The sequence below is a fragment of the Manis javanica genome, chromosome 17 (assembly GCF_040802235.1).
Source record: "Manis javanica isolate MJ-LG chromosome 17, MJ_LKY, whole genome shotgun sequence".
Taxonomy (NCBI): Eukaryota; Metazoa; Chordata; class Mammalia; order Pholidota; family Manidae; genus Manis; species Manis javanica.
Window position 1 is genome coordinate 18,135,556 of NC_133172.1, and position 19,521 is coordinate 18,155,076.

General features: G+C 54.7%; 2 protein-coding genes across 6 annotated transcripts; one reads left to right on the plus strand and one right to left on the minus strand.

Moving 5' to 3' along the window:
• Positions 1-2,704: 2,704 nt before the first annotated feature.
• ATP4A (ATPase H+/K+ transporting subunit alpha) lies at positions 2,705-15,561 on the plus strand. Of its 5 annotated transcripts, none has more exons than XM_017663363.3 (22): positions 2,705-2,787; positions 2,878-3,018; positions 3,126-3,185; positions 3,578-3,781; positions 4,964-5,077; positions 5,280-5,532; positions 5,816-6,084; positions 6,620-6,818; positions 7,213-7,322; positions 7,407-7,541; positions 7,987-8,179; positions 8,944-9,119; positions 10,248-10,384; positions 10,469-10,619; positions 10,697-10,865; positions 10,956-11,110; positions 12,261-12,384; positions 12,762-12,907; positions 14,174-14,307; positions 14,719-14,820; positions 14,908-14,999; positions 15,188-15,561. In XM_017663363.3, the coding sequence occupies exons 1-22, from the start codon at positions 2,776-2,778 to the stop codon at positions 15,214-15,216; spliced, it is 3,105 nt and encodes a 1,034-aa protein (XP_017518852.1). In that variant the 5' UTR covers positions 2,705-2,775; the 3' UTR covers positions 15,217-15,561. The 5 variants fall into 5 exon arrangements, 4 of the variants coding, with proteins under 4 accessions (XP_017518852.1, XP_036877358.1, XP_036877359.2 ...); XM_037021463.2 differs by having other exon boundaries at positions 10,697-10,853; XM_037021464.2 differs by lacking the exon at positions 14,174-14,307.
• Positions 15,562-17,520: 1,959 nt separating this feature from the next.
• Positions 17,521-19,346, minus strand: TMEM147 (transmembrane protein 147). The gene is made up of 7 exons (XM_017663370.3): positions 19,154-19,346; positions 19,015-19,084; positions 18,451-18,510; positions 18,231-18,367; positions 18,010-18,094; positions 17,800-17,921; positions 17,521-17,716 (listed from the first exon to the last, which is right to left on the minus strand). The coding sequence occupies exons 1-7, from the start codon at positions 19,228-19,230 to the stop codon at positions 17,593-17,595; spliced, it is 675 nt and encodes a 224-aa protein (XP_017518859.2). The 5' UTR covers positions 19,231-19,346; the 3' UTR covers positions 17,521-17,592.
• Between the last annotated feature and the right edge of the window lie 175 nt (positions 19,347-19,521).

Below are 19,521 nucleotides of genomic sequence, written 5' to 3' on the forward strand. Positions count from 1 at the left end.
ACTTAAATCTAATCATGAGGACCCACTGGCACACCCAAATTGAGGGAAATTCTATGAAGTAACTGACCAATATGCTTCCAAGATGTCAAGGTAAGATAAAGACTGAGGGGCTTTCACACAATGGAAGAGACCAGGATACAGGACAATTAATGGAAAGTGTGATCCTGGATTGGGTCCCAGACCAAGGAAAGGATGTGACCGAAAACTGGGGCAATGCAAATACATCTCTGGAGTAGCTACTAATGTCATTTCAATGTTGATTTCCTGAAATTGATCACTGGACTGTGGTTATATAAGAAAGTGTCCTTATTCATAGGAGACACCTGCCTAAGTATGTATGCATAAGTAAGCATCCTGTCGCCAACTTACTCTCAAATGATTTTGCCAAAACTTTAAAAAGAAATCTATCATATACTATCTATCAAGCACAAACGTGGTAAAATTGTTAAATTTAGGTGAAGTGTAGGCAAGTGTTCATTTTACTATCCCTGTAATTTGTAGGCCTGAAATATTTAAAATAAGACACAGAAATTAACATAAAATAATAGAACAAAGAAATGGGAAATAAGAGAAAACAAATGAGGAAAAGAGGTAGATATAAGAGGATGGTCCCTGAGTTTCGACAGAGGTCTGCAAAACATCATGGGTCAGCCACCTGCTGCCAGTGCCAGTGCCTCCCGTCTCTCCATCTGTGGCTTAGGTTGTGGGGTTCCCTAACCTGTGGACACACAACCCCATTTCTGCCCCCAGCTCTGGACACTTTGTGGGAGTGGAAAGCTGGTGGGCCAGAGTGGAAGGGCTGGAGACAGCAAGGGGCACCCCTGGAATTCCCAGTGACCGAGATTCTTGTGGGCCTGCCCTGTGCTCTGGGTGTGTTAAGTGAATATTCCCAACCACCTAATGAGAAATCCTGTTCAACATCCAGCAGTGTTTATGGAGCATCTACTGTGTGTTTGAGGGTGCTGGTCTGGGGGCTGAATGTATAGCAGCAAACACAATGAAGTACCCATTATCCTTCTAGTATGACAAAAATGACACAAAACACAAATAAGTTGCAATGTCAGATTGGGATAAGAGGTGTGGGGAAAGCTGAGTAAGGGGATGGAGCCTGATGGGGGTGCAATATTACAAGTGAGGACCCTCTGAAGAGGTGACATTTGAGCTGAGACCTCACAGTGAGAAACGCCCTGCAAATATCGAAAAAAGAGAGTACCAGGCAGAAAGAACTGCAAGTGCAAAGGCCCTGGGGCAGGAATGACCTTGGTCTGTACAAAGTGCAACAAGGAGGCCAGTAGAGATGGAGCCAAGTTGAGCTGGAGCCAGAAATTGCAGGAGTGATTTGGGAGTTTATTCTGAGTGAGAAGGGAAGCCCTTCAAGGTTTGTAAGCAGGGGAATGATACAAGCTGTTCTGGGAGTCAATGTGACTTCAGCCCCACCTGCCTCCTTTCCTGGGGTTTTCTGTAGCAGTCTGGGGAGTATGGGGAGGAGCTCAGGCTGCTAATAGCTTCAACTTTCCCAAGTGACCTGCCTCATAAGAGAAGGACATTGCCAAGGCAATTATCTTATCAGATATACCCACACCTTCTCCTGGAGATACGTCCACCCCATGAGGCTCAAGCATGACATATCAAGGACCCACTGTTCCCCTGGGCCAGTCCCTTACTGCAGCCCACAGAGGTCCCAGCCTGGGAGATGGGGAGGGGATCCCCAGACCTCAAACCTGGCACTAAGCACCAAGACCAAGCCAGCATCCTTGGGCACATTTTCCACACTTTGCAACTTGGTATCTTCATCTGGGCAAGTCGGGGTGGAGATGGGAATGATGGAGGGCTGTGATGGCTGTAGCTAGATGTGTGCAGCACCTCTGTGATCCTCTCTGGACCTCTCTGAGCCTCAGTTTACCCCTCTGCACGTCGGGAATGACGGTGCCACCTTCAAGAGTTGTTGCAAGGACTCATGAGGTTGCATTGTACAGAAACCTGGCACAAACTTGGTGCTGCTGCTGTGAAGTTTCAATGTTTTCACTGGAGGTTCAATATGAGAGTCAGCCTCCAGGGTCAAGCCTGGGCTTGATGATACTTAGTCATTGCAATCTTCGGCAAAGTCCTTAACCTCTCTGTTGCCTTGGTTTCCTCCTCTGTACAATGGGGGCTCACAGAAGAACATAACTATAGGACTGTTATGAGGAGCTAATGAAGCAGTTGCACAAAGTGCAGTAGCCAGGCTCAGCCCGTATGAGTGCTTGCTAAAGGACAGCCACTGCAGTCACTGTTGTGAGTACCCTCCCCTCTCGTGTGATATGGCCTCAACTCTGCAGCCAACCAACCTGATTCTGAGTCCTGGCTCTTTCACATCCTAGCTTGGGGACTAGGGACAAGCGACTGAACGCCTCTGTGCCTCAGTTTCCCCACTTGTAAGTGGGGGAGTAAAGAGCAGTACTCGCCTCAGAGGGCTGTTGTGAAGCTTAAATAAGTTCAGCACAGTGACTGGCACATTACGAGCCCCATGTGGTTGCTGTTCTTCTTGTGGGAGTTAACTGTGGATATTCCCCACACACCCCATTCTCAGTGGCAGGTGGAGATGGGGTTTGGGTAGGTTGGGGCAACCCCAGTAGGGAAGTCCCTAGCTGCCTAGGCCTGGAGGTCACCCCAAGGAGCCCTGTAATCAGCTGTAATCAGGCCAGTCCTGCTCCACCTCCTGCCTCCCAGGGTATATCAGGCTGGTCCAGACCCCAGGCTCTGTCTCAGCAAAGGAAGGTGGCTGCACTGGGCACCATGGGGAAGGCAGTGAGTGGGGCCCGGGTTGGGGCAGGGGTTGGAAGTTGGAGGCAGGGGCTCCAGCGGGATCTGATGCCTTCCCTCTTCCCCCATCCCCAGGAGAATTATGAGATGTACTCGGTTGAGCTGGGATCTGGCTCTGGTGGGAACATGGCAGCCAAGATGAGCAAGAAGAAGGCAGGAGGTGGAGGAGGCAAGAAGAAGGAGAAGCTGGAGAACATGAAGAAGGAGATGGAGATTGTGAGCATGTGGCCGGGGCTGGGCTGGGGGCTGGGTGGGTCTGAGCACCTGGCAGGGATGGGGCCCTGTGAGAGCCGGACAGCGAGTGTCCTGCCCCCACCGCACAGAACGATCACCAGCTGTCAGTGGCGGAGCTGGAACAGAAATACCAGACCAGTGTGACCAAGGTGAGCTGGGGCAGAGGGAGGGGCAGGGGCAGAGAATGGGGGCGTGGGAAGAGGGAGACGGGAGAAATGCACTAGAAAGGGCTGGAGAGACGGACTAGGGAAAAGAAGCAGAAGAAAAGAGACAGAGAGAGTCAGACAGACAAGAGGAAACAGGCAGAGACACCAGGCAGAAATAAAAAGATGAGGGAGAGGAGAGACAGAGAGACACAGGGGACAGAGGGTGGAAGTGGCAGGAACAAAGACGGAGAAAGAAATGAAGAGGCACAGAGAGGGGAGGACAGAGATCAGGAAAGAGGGGAAGGAGACAGAGACAGAAGAGCTGCCACACCGAGGAGTGTCTGGTGAGAGGAAAGCCCTTGGCAGCCACCGTGACCCCACCACCCTGTCCCCAGGGCCTGTCTGCCAGCCTGGCAGCCGAGCTGTTGCTGCGGGATGGGCCTAATGCGCTGAGACCGCCCCGGGGCACCCCGGAGTATGTCAAGTTCGCCCGGCAGCTGGCAGGTGGTCTGCAGTGCCTCATGTGGGTGGCTGCTGCCATCTGCCTCATTGCCTTTGCCATCCAGGCGAGTGAGGGTGATCTCACCACTGACGACAATGTGAGTGGCTGGTGCTGCAGGGCAGACAGAGGACATGGGGATCAAGAGGATGGAGGACACTGAGCGTGGGACTCCGGACACAAGGGACATAGGACAGGAATACAGAGGCAGGAAAACACATTTCCAAGACACGGGTCATGGGGGGATGAAGGACACTGAGATACGGGACAGACCCAAGGACATGAGTCATGGTGGACAAAGGGGAGACTGTTTCAGATATGGAGGACAGAGGTGGGGACACAAAGACATAGAAATGCAATACCTCAGAGATGGGGACTTGGGAAACAGAGGACATGGGACAGAGTAAGGGCCAAGGGCATGGGGACACTGGAACTCAGACATGGAACACAAGGGCATGGGGACATAAGGGACACAAGGACACAGTGTGTGGAGAGATATAAGATGTTAGACATGGATGCACAGACACAGAGAACACTGACGTGGGACAAGAGGACACTGGATATAGGATAGAGGTCAGGACAAGGGGCCTGGGGACTTAGGGACATGTGACACTGGACAGCGGTTTGCAAAGTCATTGGACATGTGACACAGGACGGGGATTCAGAGGTGGGGAGACTCTGGACATAGGGACTTGGAATCTGGAACACAGGACACTGATCATTGAGCCCACAGAATATGAAGCATAAGATCTGCAGCACACAGGCACGAGGCCACAGGGGCATAAGGGCACAGGAGCTATGGTCATGGGAGCAGAGGATGGCACCCAGATGAGGAAAACAGAGTATGAAACTTGAAATACAGTGAGTAGGAACACAAGGTGACAAAGGACAGCAAACATGTGAGATGCAAGACTCGGAGGACACGGAAAAGGGAACACATATGACCAAAATGCATGGTGACATGGGGCACAAGTCAGAAGGTACAGGGACATGGGGCACATATCGTTCAGGGTCCAGGGAATGTGGGGAGCATGTGTATGTATGTGTGTGTACATATATATGTATATGGAGAGAGGGAGGCAGGAGCACAGACACTGAGAATGCAGGGAAGTTGAATGTGGGATATGAAGAACGTGGGGATGAAACACAGGCCATAGAGAGAGCGCATGGGGCTTCCTAGTAGAGCAGGGCAACGAGGGAGGTGACCCTGAGAGCAAAGGGGAGCAGCAGGAGGCCTGCTGCAGGGCCACCGCCCGCACTCATACACCCAGCCCTCCCCCAGCTGTACCTGGCGCTGGCCCTCATAGCGGTGGTTGTGGTCACCGGCTGCTTCGGCTACTATCAGGAGTTTAAGAGCACCAACATCATCGCCAGCTTCAAGAACCTCGTGCCCCAGGTGGGTCCCCTACCCAGCCACTTCTGGTTCCAAGTCTCCACACAGCCTCTGGCTTCTCTTGCCCCTCCCATCAGGCCCAGCCTCTACTCCACCTGTGGCCTCCTTCTCTGCCATAGGTCCTCACTTCCCCCCTTTTCCACCTCCCCACCCTCCTGCTACACTCAGCCCCTGCCACCTCAACTCTGGTGCTCCTGCCCCACAGCAAGCAACTGTGATCCGGGACGGGGACAAGTTCCAGATCAATGCAGATCAGCTTGTGGTGGGCGACCTGGTGGAGATGAAAGGCGGCGATCGAGTGCCAGCCGACATCAGGATCCTCCAGGCCCAGGGCTGCAAGGTGGACAACTCCTCATTGACTGGAGAGTCTGAGCCACAGACCCGCTCGCCGGAGTGTACACATGAGAGCCCCCTGGAGACCCGCAACATCGCCTTCTTCTCCACTATGTGCCTTGAGGGTCTGTGAAGCCCTTGCCCCACCGGCCTGCTGACCGCACTGCCCCCACACTCCCACGGTTCTGTGCCCCACCTCTGCCACATTCTGAGACTCACTGCCACCCACTTCATGTGACTGCCACCTCCTCAGGCCATGCTGCCTCTCTATTTCCCATTATTGCTACCCTCCTTCCAGGCCACACAGCCTCCCTGCCCTCCTCACTGCCCCCTCCTTCAGTTCACACAGCAGTGCACGCCCCTGCTGCCGCCCAGCTGGCCCTAAGCCACCCTTTGGCCCCACTGCAGGCACAGCACAGGGCCTGGTGGTGAACACGGGGGACCGCACCATCATCGGGCGCATTGCGTCATTGGCATCTGGAGTAGAAAATGAGAAGACGCCCATCGCAATTGAAATCGAACATTTTGTGGACATCATCGCAGGCCTGGCCATCCTCTTTGGTGGCACATTTTTTGTGGTGGCCATGTGCATCGGCTACACCTTCCTGCGGGCCATGGTCTTCTTCATGGCCATCGTGGTGGCCTATGTCCCTGAGGGGCTGCTGGCCACTGTCACAGTGAGTCGGGGAGGCCAATGAGGGTGCAGAGGGCTGAGAGGCCTGTCCATCTGTCTGTTCATTCATCCAGGCTTCCCTCCCTTGTTGCCCTATCTGTCCACCAATCCAGTCACCTCCCACCCACTCACCCATCTCTCTATCTGTCCGTCCAGGCAGCAAACCCTCACCAAGGCCACTCTGGACCATGTCCTGGGCCTCACACCAGGACTCAGAAATGAACAACAGGCAGGGTCCTTGACAGGGTCCTTGACTGGGTGGGCACCCTCCTAGTCAGCACCCAGCCCAAGACTGGCTCCACAAGGAGTCTCAGAGAGTGTTTGTTTTCTCATATTGGTTGTATTGATAAGGGAACTTACAGAACCTCAACTCGGGCTGCTTAGAGGGGGGACTGGTTATGTTTTTCTGGGTGGATTAGGGAAAGTATCTCTAGTAGAAAGCATAGACTGGACAAAAGTATGAAGGCAAGAAAAGGCCTGTGGATGGGATAAAGGTTCTCCATGCTGTGAGAAGAGAGGTGGCAATGGTCTTTCCCCAGGTCTGCCTGTCCCTGACAGCCAAGCGGCTGGCCAGCAAGAACTGTGTAGTCAAGAACCTGGAAGCCGTGGAGACCCTGGGCTCCACATCAGTGATCTGCTCTGACAAGACAGGGACCCTCACTCAGAACCGCATGACTGTGTCCCATCTGTGGTTCGACAACCACATCCACACCGCTGACACTACGGAGGACCAGTCAGGTGTGGGCCTGCGAGGCAGGCTGGGGAAGAATCTGGTAGATGGTGGAGACCTAGAAGGGAGCACTGGGTTTACTGAAGGGATCCTGGACAAGAGGGGCTTTGCATTAACGGAGGGAGGCTCCATTCAGATCCATCTCGGGGAGGGCTGGGTCCTGGGTCCAGGGAGGCGGCTAAGCTCCAGCTCTGTGAAGGGTCTCACAGGACTCAACACGGGGTCTAGAGAGAAGGTTCCGTCCCGTGATATGAGGAGGCGCTTGGGTCCCACCCAGGTCGGAGGGGACTTTGCCCTGAATCTAGGGGAAGGGTTTGGTTTCGGTCTGGGACAGCCGCCGCTCCGGATCTGGTGCCTGCGCGGAGTCCCCTCGCGGCCCCAGCCCGGACGCCTGGCCTCCAGGGCAGACGTTTGACCAGTCCTCGGAGACGTGGAGGGCGTTGTGCCGTGTGCTCACCCTGTGCAACCGCGCTGCCTTCAAGTCGGGCCAGGACGCGGTGCCCGTGCCCAAGGTGAGAGCCGGAGGGTCCCGGAGTGGGTGATCCCGGGAGCCTGGTGCAGCCGGGCTCACCCCTGACACCGGCCCCCGCTCCCAGCGCATCGTGATAGGGGACGCATCAGAGACGGCGCTGCTCAAGTTCTCAGAGCTGACGCTGGGCAACGCCATGGGCTATCGAGAGCGCTTCCCCAAAGTCTGCGAGATCCCCTTCAACTCGACCAACAAGTTCCAGGTGAGGCCCGCCGCCGCCGCCGCCGCCGGCCCGCCCCCAAGGCCCCGCCCACACTCAGGGCTGGCCTACCGCGGGGCTTCTCTCTCAGTCCCCGCCCTCTCCAGGGCCAAACCCCGCCCACACCTCGCGTCGCGCCCGCAGCCAAAGCCCACCATACACCCCGCGGGCCCCCAGCTCTCAGCTCTCCCGCCTTTGGTGCAGGGTAGCTCGCAAAACAAATTCCGCCGGGGCCCCAGTGCGGACCCTTACTCCGTCCGTTCCCTGAACCAAAGGCCCTAACTCGCACCTAGCCCCGCCCAATCCTCAGCCTTTACCAAGGACCTGCCCAGCACGCCAGCCCCTCACCCTTCGCCCCTGTCGCACCCTCCGAGGCTCTTCGGGCCGCGCGGCGTCAGCCCCGCCCTTCTCCCAAGCCCCGCCCCTTGGCCCCCTCCCCCGCCCGCAGCTGTCCATCCACACTCTGGAGGACCCGCGGGACCCGCGGCACGTGCTGGTGATGAAGGGGGCTCCTGAGCGCGTGCTGGAGCGCTGTAGCTCCATCCTCATCAAGGGCCAGGAGCTGCCGCTGGACGAGCAATGGCGCGAGGCCTTCCAGACTGCCTACCTCAGCCTGGGAGGCCTGGGCGAACGCGTGCTGGGTGAGACCCCCGGGGATGGGTGAGACTTCCAGGGTGGAAGGTAAACCAGTGTGCCAGGAGGAGCTAGCACAGACCCTGCCCAACCTTCCTGGCCCAGCCCTGAACCTGACCTTTCCCCTCCCTGGCTGACAGCTTACCATCCCCAGTCCACACACTCACCCTTGACCTTCCCTGTCCCAAGTCCTGACCCCTGACTATCCTCATTTCCTACCTTGACCCAGCCTCTCCCCACCCTAACTTACCTGGAGGTTCCCTATTCTGACCCGATCTGTGATCCCTTGACTTTTCCCCGCTCTCGCCCCAACCGATGACCTGGCCTTGCTTTCACCTCCACCTTCAGCATCTTCCCCTTGACCTTTTGACCTTCCCCAGTCCCTGCCTCAAGACTTTCCCCAAATCCTTGTTCTAATTTCTGACCTTCCCCAAATTTTGTTCTGACCCTAAACTTCCCCAACCCCTGCCTCAACCCTGGAAGGCACAGACCTGTGGTCCAATTCTGGATCTCTCATTTTACTTGCTGTGTGACTGCTGTCAAGAAATGTCCCCTTCCAAGTCTAGTTTCCTCATCTGCAAGATGAGCATGCTAAAAAGCTCACAGGGTGGTTGTGAGAATGGATTCAAATCATGTGAATGAAGGATTCAGCCCAGGGCCAGGCATCCATAGCTGCTTGGTGCAAGGGGCCTGGTTATTTTACTCATCACCTGGCTTTGCTGGGGAGGGGTCTGCCCAGGACTTTTCTCTGACTTCCCTGTTTTCTGGTCAGGTTTCTGCCAGCTCTATCTGAGTGAAAAGGACTACCCACCTGGCTATGCCTTTGATGCGGAGGCCATGAACTTTCCAACGAGTGGTCTGTGCTTTGCGGGACTTGTATCCATGATAGACCCACCCCGGGCCACCGTTCCTGATGCTGTGCTCAAGTGCCGCACAGCAGGCATCCGGGTATGCCACTGGAAGACCAGGCAGGAGTGATGACAGAGGATGGCAGTTATTTGGGGATGAGGAATCCTGTGACAGAAACCTTTCTGAAACCAGCTTGAACCCAAAAAAGAATATATTGGTTCATGAAATTGAAAAGTTCTGGGGAATGAGAGGCTTCAGGTATAGGTGGATCCAGGAGCTCAGTGTCATTAGGAATTTGCCATATCCCATGTCTCAGCTCTGTTTTTCTCTCTGCTGGCTTTATTCTCAAGCACTCCCTCCATTTTGGTAGACAAGGATTAGCACCTCTCAGCAGCTCCAACTTACATCCCATCTTTAGCCACCCCACAGAAAAAGAGTACCTCTTTTACAGTTGTTCCAGGTTGGGTCACATGTTCATCCCTGAGCGAGTCACTGTGGTTGTGGGATGGGATACTTTGGTTGGCCAGGTGTCAGCCTACTTGCCCAGCTTTGGCCAGGGACCTCACTTCAACCTTGTGGGGAGGGATGATTCCCCAAAGACAAATCAAGGGTTGGGAGCCAGTGCTGAGCAAGCAACACCCAAGTCCTTCCCATGGTCTCTAAGGCCCTATAAGGTCTGGCCTTGTTACCTGTCTAAGCTTATTCCTTAGCCTGCCACCTCTTGTTCACTCCTCTCCAGTCATGGTGGTTTCCCTGCTGCTTCTCCAACAGTTTAGGCATGTTCTTACCTCAGGGCATTTGCATTGGCTGTTCCATCTGCCAGGAACACTCTTCCCTCAGTTTTTCAATGTGGCCAACTCTCATCTCTTTCAGATCTCTGCTTAAATATCATCTTCTCAAAGAAGGTTTCCCTGGACACACTTAAAGTTGAACCACCACTTTTTCCACTCAACACTTGCCATCTCCTTTACTCAGCTTAATTTCCCCCCTTCTTTCTAACATGCTGTAACATTCATTTCTTTATTTTATTTTCTGTCTCCCACACTAGAATGTATGCTCCACGAGGACAGGGATTCTTGACTGTTTTGTCCTTGCTATTTCCCAGGCACACAGCAGGTGGTCACAGTTGGTTGAAAAGTGAATGAGTGTATCTGCAGATGCCCACCAGGGAGGATGGGGAAAGTGGGCTAATCTGAAGGGTCAAGAGTCTGCTGTTCCCCTCCACAGGTTATCATGGTGACTGGTGACCACCCCATCACGGCCAAGGCCATTGCGGCCAGCGTGGGCATAATTTCAGAAGGCAGTGAGACAGTGGAGGACATTGCTGCCCGCCTCCGTGTGCCCGTGGACCAGGTTAATGGGAAGTAAGCCCCCTTCTGCCCTCCCCATGGTTCTTCCCATACCCCATGGAGACTGAGATCCCAGTGATGCCTTCCCACCCTTCTCAGGGAGGCCCGCGCCTGCGTGATCAATGGTATGCAGCTGAAGGACATGGACCCATCAGAGCTGGTTGAGGCACTGCGCACACACCCTGAGATGGTGTTCGCTCGTACCAGTCCCCAGCAGAAGTTGGTCATTGTGGAGAGCTGCCAGAGATTGGTACGAGGCTGCTGATGGAGGAGGGCAGATGACCTGGGCTAGCACCTCACTGACCACCACCCACCTGCTCCCTGCAGGGGGCGATCGTGGCTGTGACGGGGGATGGTGTGAACGACTCCCCGGCCCTGAAGAAGGCAGACATTGGCGTGGCCATGGGCATTGCTGGTTCGGATGCTGCCAAAAATGCAGCCGACATGATTCTGTTGGATGACAACTTTGCTTCCATTGTGACAGGCGTGGAGCAGGGTCCGGGCTGGGTCAGAGACAGGGCAGGCAGTGTGGGCACAGAAGGAAGTGGGCTGTGAGGAGGCTGAGGTGCCTGCTGTGCCCCCACAGGCCGACTGATCTTTGACAACCTGAAAAAATCCATCGCTTACACCTTGACCAAGAACATCCCCGAACTGACACCATACCTCATTTACATCACTGTCAGCGTGCCCCTGCCCCTCGGGTGCATCACCATCCTCTTCATCGAGCTCTGCACTGACATTGTGAGTCTAGAGCCCCAGTGCCTCCACCCCCACAGTGCCCATGGACAGGTGGGATGGACAGACACCACCATGGACACTCTCGGACACAGAGTGCCACAGACAAGATGTGTGTACAACAGACACAGGCAGGCAGGCAGGTAGCCACGGACAGGAACATACAGGTGGACAGGACTATGGACACAGGTTCAGATATGGACACTCAGAGAAACGGAGATATTAACAGACAGATATCTGACTAGACTTGGATCATAGACAGACATCCCTCTATAGACATGGAGAGATAAACACTGTCAGACCCCAAGGCAGCCAGATGGAAAAAGAGGCACAGATATGGCCATAAGGCAGCCAGATGCATGGCCGTGATGATGTATTATTCAACAACACTTGCATTATGCTTACTGTGGGTCAGGCACACCTAAATTTACTTAATTTTGTCCTTAAAACCACTCTATGAGACAGGCCTTACTTATTTATCATCTCCATTTTACTGATGAGCTAATTGAGGCATAGATAAGTTGAGCGACTTGCCCCAGGCCACAGAGCTAACAAGTGGCACAGCTGGGACTTAACCCAGGCAGTGAGATGCCCCAGCACCTCTCTCTCAATCAGTATACTCTGCTGTCACTCTGTTGTTACAAACAGATGGGGTGGGAGGAGGAGGACACAGGGACACAGAGACAGGAGAGATGCAGAGATAGAGGGTGACAGACATAGACAGGGTGTAGAGACACAGTCACAGAGAAAGAGACCAGAGACAGGGACAAAGAAACAAAGAAAGTAAGGGACAGAGAGAGAGAAACAGGGAAACTGGCCAAGACCAGAGTACCTAGAGAAAAACAGAGAGAGGAGGAGAAAAAGGGAGGGAGGAAGACAGAGAGAGAATGAATGCATACTAGTGGACGTAAAGCAGATATTCTGATGGTGATGGACACCAGGACAGATGTGGGCACAGATGTGGACTGGACATGCCAGCATCCCTGATGGGACAGCTGTGCAGTGTGGCCCCTGCAAGTCCTGCCTCCTAACCTCAATGCTATCCTTGCCTCAATCTTATCCCCTGGCAGGGATAGGTGGGGGTGGGGGCTCCAGAGATTAGGGGACAGGGACCCAGGCAAGCCCTTAAGCTTGGGTTCTGTTCACTTCTGGCTAGTTCCCGTCTGTGTCCCTGGCATATGAGAAAGCTGAGAGTGACATCATGCACCTGCGTCCACGGAACCCCAAGCGTGACCGTTTGGTGAATGAGCCCCTGGCTGCCTACTCCTACTTCCAGATCGGTGAGTGCCCATGGGGTCTCAGCAGGCTGCTTTCCTGCCTTGGGTTCTGACTTGTTCTGGATCTCATGTCTGCATTTGACCCCAGACCTCTGTCGTTCTCTGCATCCTCACCTGCATGATTCTCTCAGTGGTCCTGTGTCTCTTCTCTGTCTTTGGCCCTGTTCTCCATGACCCTGTCTCTGGGTGTGTCTCTGTCTCACTTTGTGCCTATGGATCTTTCTTGGGCTCTTGTCTGTGTCTGTCACTGTCTGTGTTCCTGTCTCCATGCCACTGCTTCTGTCCCTGACCCTATCGCTCTGTATATCTATGTCCATTTTTCCATGTCCCTGTCCCTCTCTGTGTGTCTCCATCTCTCTGTCTCCTTGCCTCTCTTCCAGGGGCTATCCAGTCATTTGCTGGCTTCACTGACTATTTCACGGCCATGGCCCAGGAGGGCTGGTTCCCGCTGCTGTGTGTGGGGCTTCGGCCACAGTGGGAGGACCACCATCTCCAAGACCTGCAGGATAGCTATGGCCAGGAGTGGGTGAGCTGCTGCCCCATCCCATGTGGCTCTCATTCCCAGGGCACCTAACTGGTGTGTGGCCACACTCACTCCTCCACATGTGACTGAGCTTAGCCAGTACATCCCAGACATGCAGACTCTGGGGTAAAGGGGCTTCTCCCACCACCATCTTGTGCTCCAAATTCCTGCTTCTCCAGCCGCAGCTGCAGGTGGGGCCTCTCCCTGCCCTGACTGTAACACATCATCTCAGGGTGGAGCTGGGCCCCAGTTCTGTTATTTTCCCTGTAGCATCACTTACCCAGAGTACACGCATGTGTGGCTGACCTTAATGAAGGTCTGCAGCAGAGGCTAGCTTTGGCTAGTAGGTGTGTCCCATTTGCCCTCTAGGGTTAGATTGTGATTTTCCCCTTGAATGTTTGCCTTGAGGTTAAGAATGCAGACCTTGGAGCCAGGCTGCCTGGATTCGAGGTCTGCCACTACTCTTCACAAGCTGTGTGACCCTGGGCGAGACGTTTTGCATTTCTGTGCCTGTTTTCTCACCTATAAAGTTAGATAATACTAATGCCTTCTTCAGTGATTTTCAGTGTTGGCTCCAGACCAGCAACATAAGTCTCACCCAGGACCTTGTTTGAAATGCAAATTATCTGTCCATAGCCCAGACCTTTGGGGCCAGAAACCCTGGCGGGTGGGGCCTAGAAGTCTGTGTTTTAACCTGCCCTCCTGGGGATTTGGATGGCAGAGGTTTGGGTACCACCAGTCTATCTTATGGGATTGTTGGGAGAATTAAATGAGATAATACATGTGAAACACCTGGTTCCTGGACCGTGGTGATCTTGACACAATTAGCTGGTATTAGAAATAGTTATATTGAAGAAATGGACTGAACTGTGACTGTCCCCTTTAAGTGGGGCAAGTGCCCTGTTCTCCAAGGGTGCGCCTGGCTTGCTTCACTCGTTTTTGCCATCTGCTCAGGCCATGGAGTCACTGGATTTTGCAAATCCTGCCTCGGGTTTCTGATTCCCTTTTCCCAGGCAACTTATTTCATGTGCCCAGAAAATTTTACATCCTTTCATTATGAAAGCAAATGCCCTGACATCCAGGCTCTTCTAGATCAGGTTCCTAGGCCCCTCACCCTGGGGTCCTGCAACCTGGTGGGTCCTGCATCTCTCCTCTTCCTGCACCCCAGCCTCTGTCAGGGAAAGGGTGCAGCCACCTGAGTGCCTCTCCATTGGCTGCAGAAGCTCTCCATTGGGGTTCAGCCTGCTTTGGTTCCCTCCTGGTCTACAGACGTTCGGGCAGCGCCTGTATCAGCAGTATACCTGCTATACCGTGTTCTTCATCAGCATCGAGATGTGCCAGATAGCTGATGTCCTCATCCGCAAGACACGCCGCCTCTCTGCCTTCCAGCAGGGCTTCTTCAGGTGTCCCTGGCCAGCCCCAGTCCCTCCTCACCCTGCCTTCCAAGCCCTGGTCCCAAGTCCCATCCAAGCCTGACCAGGGCTTCCTGCAGCCAGCACACGCCAGCCCTGGGCGTGTGGACGTGCCAGTGCTGGGTGCGAACACTCCTTACTGGTAGTGGCCAACAGCTCCTGCCATGTGCCTCTCAAACGGCCCCTTCATGTTTCATCAACTAACGAGGTGATGCTGACAGGGCTGGTCTCCACTATTGGAGAGGTGTGGCCATGCCAGTCAACATTTATAACATCCTCCTGCTGCTGCTGCCATCTGACCTCCTTTGACCCTGTACCCATTTCTGTCTGGTCCCCAACTCCTCATGGCCTGTCATGTCCTGACCGCCAGCCTGAGCCTGTTCCATCCTGCCCAACCTGCAGGAACAGAATCCTGGTGATTGCCATCGTGTTCCAGGTCTGCATTGGCTGCTTCTTGTGCTACTGCCCTGGGATGCCCAACATCTTCAACTTCATGCCCATTCGGTGAGGGGCTGGGACCTGTCGGTAGAGGGTGGGCTTGTGGGGCACAGCCCTGGCCTGCCCTCACCTTCATCTCACCTGTGCCTTCAGCTTCCAGTGGTGGCTGGTCCCCATGCCCTTTGGCCTCCTCATCTTCGTCTATGATGAGCTCCGGAAACTTGGAGTTCGCTGTTGTCCAGGGAGTGAGTGTGGAGACTGGAGGTTTGGGCGTGGGGGGGGAGGGCGGAAGCTTTTTCAGAGCAGCTGCCCTGACCTTTGACCTCTACCCTCTTGACCCTCCATATCAAACCTCTATTGATCCATAACTTGAGCCCTGGCTGCCACCACTAACCTGCATCCCCCAGCACCCAGTCTTCTTTCTCTCTCCCAGGCTGGTGGGACCAGGAACTCTACTATTAGAGAGACCGCTGCCTTCAAGCCATCCCTGCAGCCACCACAGATGGAGTGGTGGAGGGGGGCACATGAGACCCTCTGGACAGCCACCAAACATTTGAGCAGTCAGATTTCTAGCTCCACCTGTGTCTGCTCCTGCAGCCTGTGACATTCCAGCCTCAGAGGGACCCTCCCCTCTCCCCCACCTCCTGGAGGAGCAGACCCTGGGCCCAGTGCTCTCAGCTGGCCTTGGGGAAGTCTCCCATCAAGTGGGTTAGGACTTCAGGCTGGCAGGACTACCCAGGGGTCCTTTAAAAACACACTTTTGTCCTTGTGATAGTAATAAACCAGCTCACACTGTCTGTGCTTTCATTTGGTGCCAGGCACCGTCTTGTTTTTTATGAGCTCCTTTGGTCACCCATAATCCTACCACTCAGGGGCTGTTTGTTCAGGGCTGTATCTCCACCTTCCTAGACAACAGCCTGGCGCATAGTAGGCACTCAGTAAACACTCCTTGGGGAACAAATCCCCATCCGTTTGCCTAGGATTACAGCATTTGAAGGCGTTGTTCTTTCTCCTCAGTGTTGTTCTTTCTCCTTGTGAAGTGTGGTGAGCCTCGGGTTCCTTCATTCCTTCCTTACTTCTTGCTCACCTATTTTCTCTCTGGCTACCCACTTCCCCAATAAAAACAGCCCACCGGTCACCTCTCTGCTGTGCTTCTAGTCACTATCCTACTCCTGCCCACCTTGCTCTGGTCCAGGCCTGAGTCTCCCACCCACACAGCAGTCACAAAGATCTTCCTAAAGCCAAATCTGACCTGTCCTGCTTAGAACTCTTCACAGTTCCCACTGCCCCTGGCTGTCATCAGGGCCTTCTGTAAGTCTGGCCCATTGATTACTGGTCTTACAAGCTCCTTCTATCTCATTCCAACAACCAATCTTACGTTTTGCTGGAAAGGCCAGGTGTTTCCTCTGACCATAAGGCCTTTACTCAGGCTTTGACACCTGCTTTTCTCCTTTGTCCCACCACCACCTCATCATTTAGATCTCAGCTCACATCCTCTCTTCTGTGGAACACATCCTGACCTCCAGGATGGGTTCCCCATCACAGTCCTGACCCCTTAGGCCTGTGCTCCCCAAGTCAGCCCCAACCACTGGTCTGTCGACCTGAGCCCCACAGAAGCTGGAATTATTTCATAGATGGTTGGCCACCAGCAGAGAGTCTGGATTAGAGAGTTTGGATTAGAGTCCCTGCTCAGTAAATAGTTAATAGTAATTTCTGCTAACTTCACTCATCCCAGAACTTGTCAAAGGTTAGGTGGGGTATGAGATAGAAGTGTGGGATTAAGTGATCTCATCACACATCCACCCAGGGGCAGGCAGTCTACTCCCTTCATAGCAAAGTCAGGGTGACCAATCAATCACTTGCCTTCCTACCCCTCCCCCCACACCTGTGGCCCCACATTTTGACTAGGGACACTGAGGGGGAAAGGCTTGGTGGTGGCTGCCCTATCTGAAGGCAAATGGTATTTTACCAGGCCCATGACAACTGTCCTATCCCATCTGGGAAGGCTGGGGAGCACCTTTCTGGGTGGGCATAATTTGCATCTGCTTAAGATGGAGCTTAAGCATGACCTTCGAAGCCCTGCTTCTGACATATCTCAGGGAGGGGGAGGGAATGGGCAGAGACCTGGCCTCAATAGACCAGGGAAGGGTTGGGGAGTGGAGGGTAGCCTCCAAGACAATATCCAAGTTGGTGGGCTCAAATGCTGTATCTGGCTGCAGCTGTCCCTGCATACCTTGAAAAAACTCAGGCCAGGATTTGATTTGAGGCCCACAGAACTGAATCACAGAAGTCTGCCCCAAGGGCAAAAGCAAAGGTCAAGTGGCTGGACTGTTCAGTGTGCAATGGGGAGCCCTAGATAGCTGTAAGCAGGGAGGGTGAACTAGCTGATGGGGGTTTCAGAGAGATCCCTCTGGCAGCCATATGAAGGGTAGATCAGAGGAGCATATTAGGGCTGGGAGCCTAGGAGGTGACCAGCCAGGGAAGGGCCAGGTTATGGCTGTGAGATGCCCCCCAAAACTGTCTTTTGTAGTCTAGCTCCCCAATCACTTGGTCCCTGAGGGCCCTAGTCTCTGTCATTGCTCAGAGATTGTCTACTTCCAGCCCTTAGTCTACCCTGGGAACACAAGCAACCATGGAGCTGCTCCAGGAACACAGGACCAATCAGGGCTGACTAGTCTTGCAGCCTGTGTTATCTGGCTCCAAAGTCAGACTGAGGGTCTGAGAGTGGTATTTGTAGACAGCTCCAGAAACAGATGGAGGCAGAAAGCAATTTTCCAAATACTGTTTACTGAAACCTGTAGGCAGCGAAAAGGTATGTGACCATCTGAGACACCAAGCCTAGGAGTGCACACTGACAACGGCAACATACAGGGCCAGGGTGCTGAGGGCCAGCAGCCCCGTCACCACCGCTCGGGCCAGCAGTGCTGTCCAGCTGCCCAGGGAACAGAGGTGGACGAAGGTCCTGTGGGGAAACAGCACAATGAGGGAAGGAGAATAGATAATCCACCCCCACTTGGACCCAGCCTCACACCCCACCCAGCTCACTCCATGACAAAGGCCTTGTAGACACTAAGGAACATCAGGAGGAGGACTGCCGGCCTGAAAGTGTGGTATAGATCGTAGCGTGTTATCATCCAGACCTGGGCAGATGCGACGATGTAATGGACCTGAAGGGAGGCAGGAAGTCAGGGCCAGGCCTTGGGAGAGAGATGGCCACCATCAAAAAGGCGTGTGTGGGTCAACAGGGCTGCGTACCAGACTGATGTTGGAGTCAATGCTCATCTGGATGTATTTCCAGTCAAACTCAATGCCCCGGGCTCCAACCCAGAGGGGGATGCAGCTGAGGAAGGCAAAGAGGGGATTCTCCAGCATCCAAACACCCTCAGCACCCAGAATCTGAGCCCCCACTCTCCAGCACCCCCTTGGAACCCAGCTGTTCCTTCTCAGGAATCTGAGCTCCTGGCTGCTGCACACACCGGGACATAATGAGCTCTGCGGTGGCCCAGCCCAGGGCAGCAACCATGATCTTGTACTCCCCTTTGCCAGCATTCCGAGACATGACAAGGTTTAGGCCTATCAGGTCTGCCACATCCACGCTGGCCTTCATGAACTCCTGTGGGTCAGTTGAGGCTTGAGTAAGCACAGTTGCCACAGGGCCCCACTCCTGAACTCCCTTCCTCTCCCTCACCCACTCACCCCAATGAAGTCGTAGATGCCTCCCTCCCAGGTGGGAAAGAAGGTGGCTAGGAACAACATCTGAGAAGAGAAAACAAAGAAGTCGCTGCAAAGTGAGGGAGATAAATCACGTGGGTTTTGTGTAAAGATAATATAGTTGTGTAGGGCATGGCACTGGGGTTTTGGGGGCCCATGTGGAGAAGCACCACCAGATGGGGGAAAAATTACTGGACCAGGGGGGCCAGAGGGTGGGAGCCTGTAAGTTTAGGTTTTGTGGTGATCACAAAGGGTTGAGGTCAGGCCTGGCGATGCTGGGACCAGGCAGTGTTTGCAGCACCGTGTGCACCTTGGGGGTTAGCCAATGGCTCTTAACAGCACAAAACCCCCCTTTACCATACAATTGAGTTTTCTCAATTTGACTAAACGTGCTCCACAAAAGCTGCTTGGAGACTTCTCCCGGGTTCCACCCTTACCAAAGTTGTGCTTTCTCTGGGTATTCTCGGGTGGGGGGGTGGTCCCACCCTGGGGTGTCTGGGCTCGGGTGGAGCCCTAGGTCCTGCGAGCCTGGGGGCCGGGCGCCCTCACCTTGCACAGCTGCACAAACAGGTAGGTGACCCCGGCCTGGACGCACTTCCAGAAGGCGTTGTACTCGGACCTGCAGGAGCGGGCGGTGAGGCTCGGCCCGGGCCCGCGCCCTCCCGCCCCGCGGCCGTCCCGCACTCACAGGCCGCTGCACTTGTATGTGATGAAGTAAGGGAAGTAGGCCAGGGCAAAGCAGTTCCCGAAGTGGAACAGGGTCATGGCTCCGGCCGCGCAGGCCCCGCCGCAGCGCGCTCCGCCCGCCCGGCGCCCGAGCCGGGGCCTGAAGCCCACCAGCCTCCGCCGCGGCCCGCGCGGCCTTCTGGGAGCCGGCGGTCGACGGCGCTGCGCAGTGACGCCATCGCCCGAGGTCGGCTCGCGAGAGCCTGCGCGGTGCGGTTACCCCGCCTGGGGAGCCGCGCGCTCGCCCCAGGCGCCCGGCCCGAGCTGCCAGCCAGCCGAGGGAGGGGCGGCCTTGAACCTGGATCTGACCCCGCGCTATCGGTGCTGAGA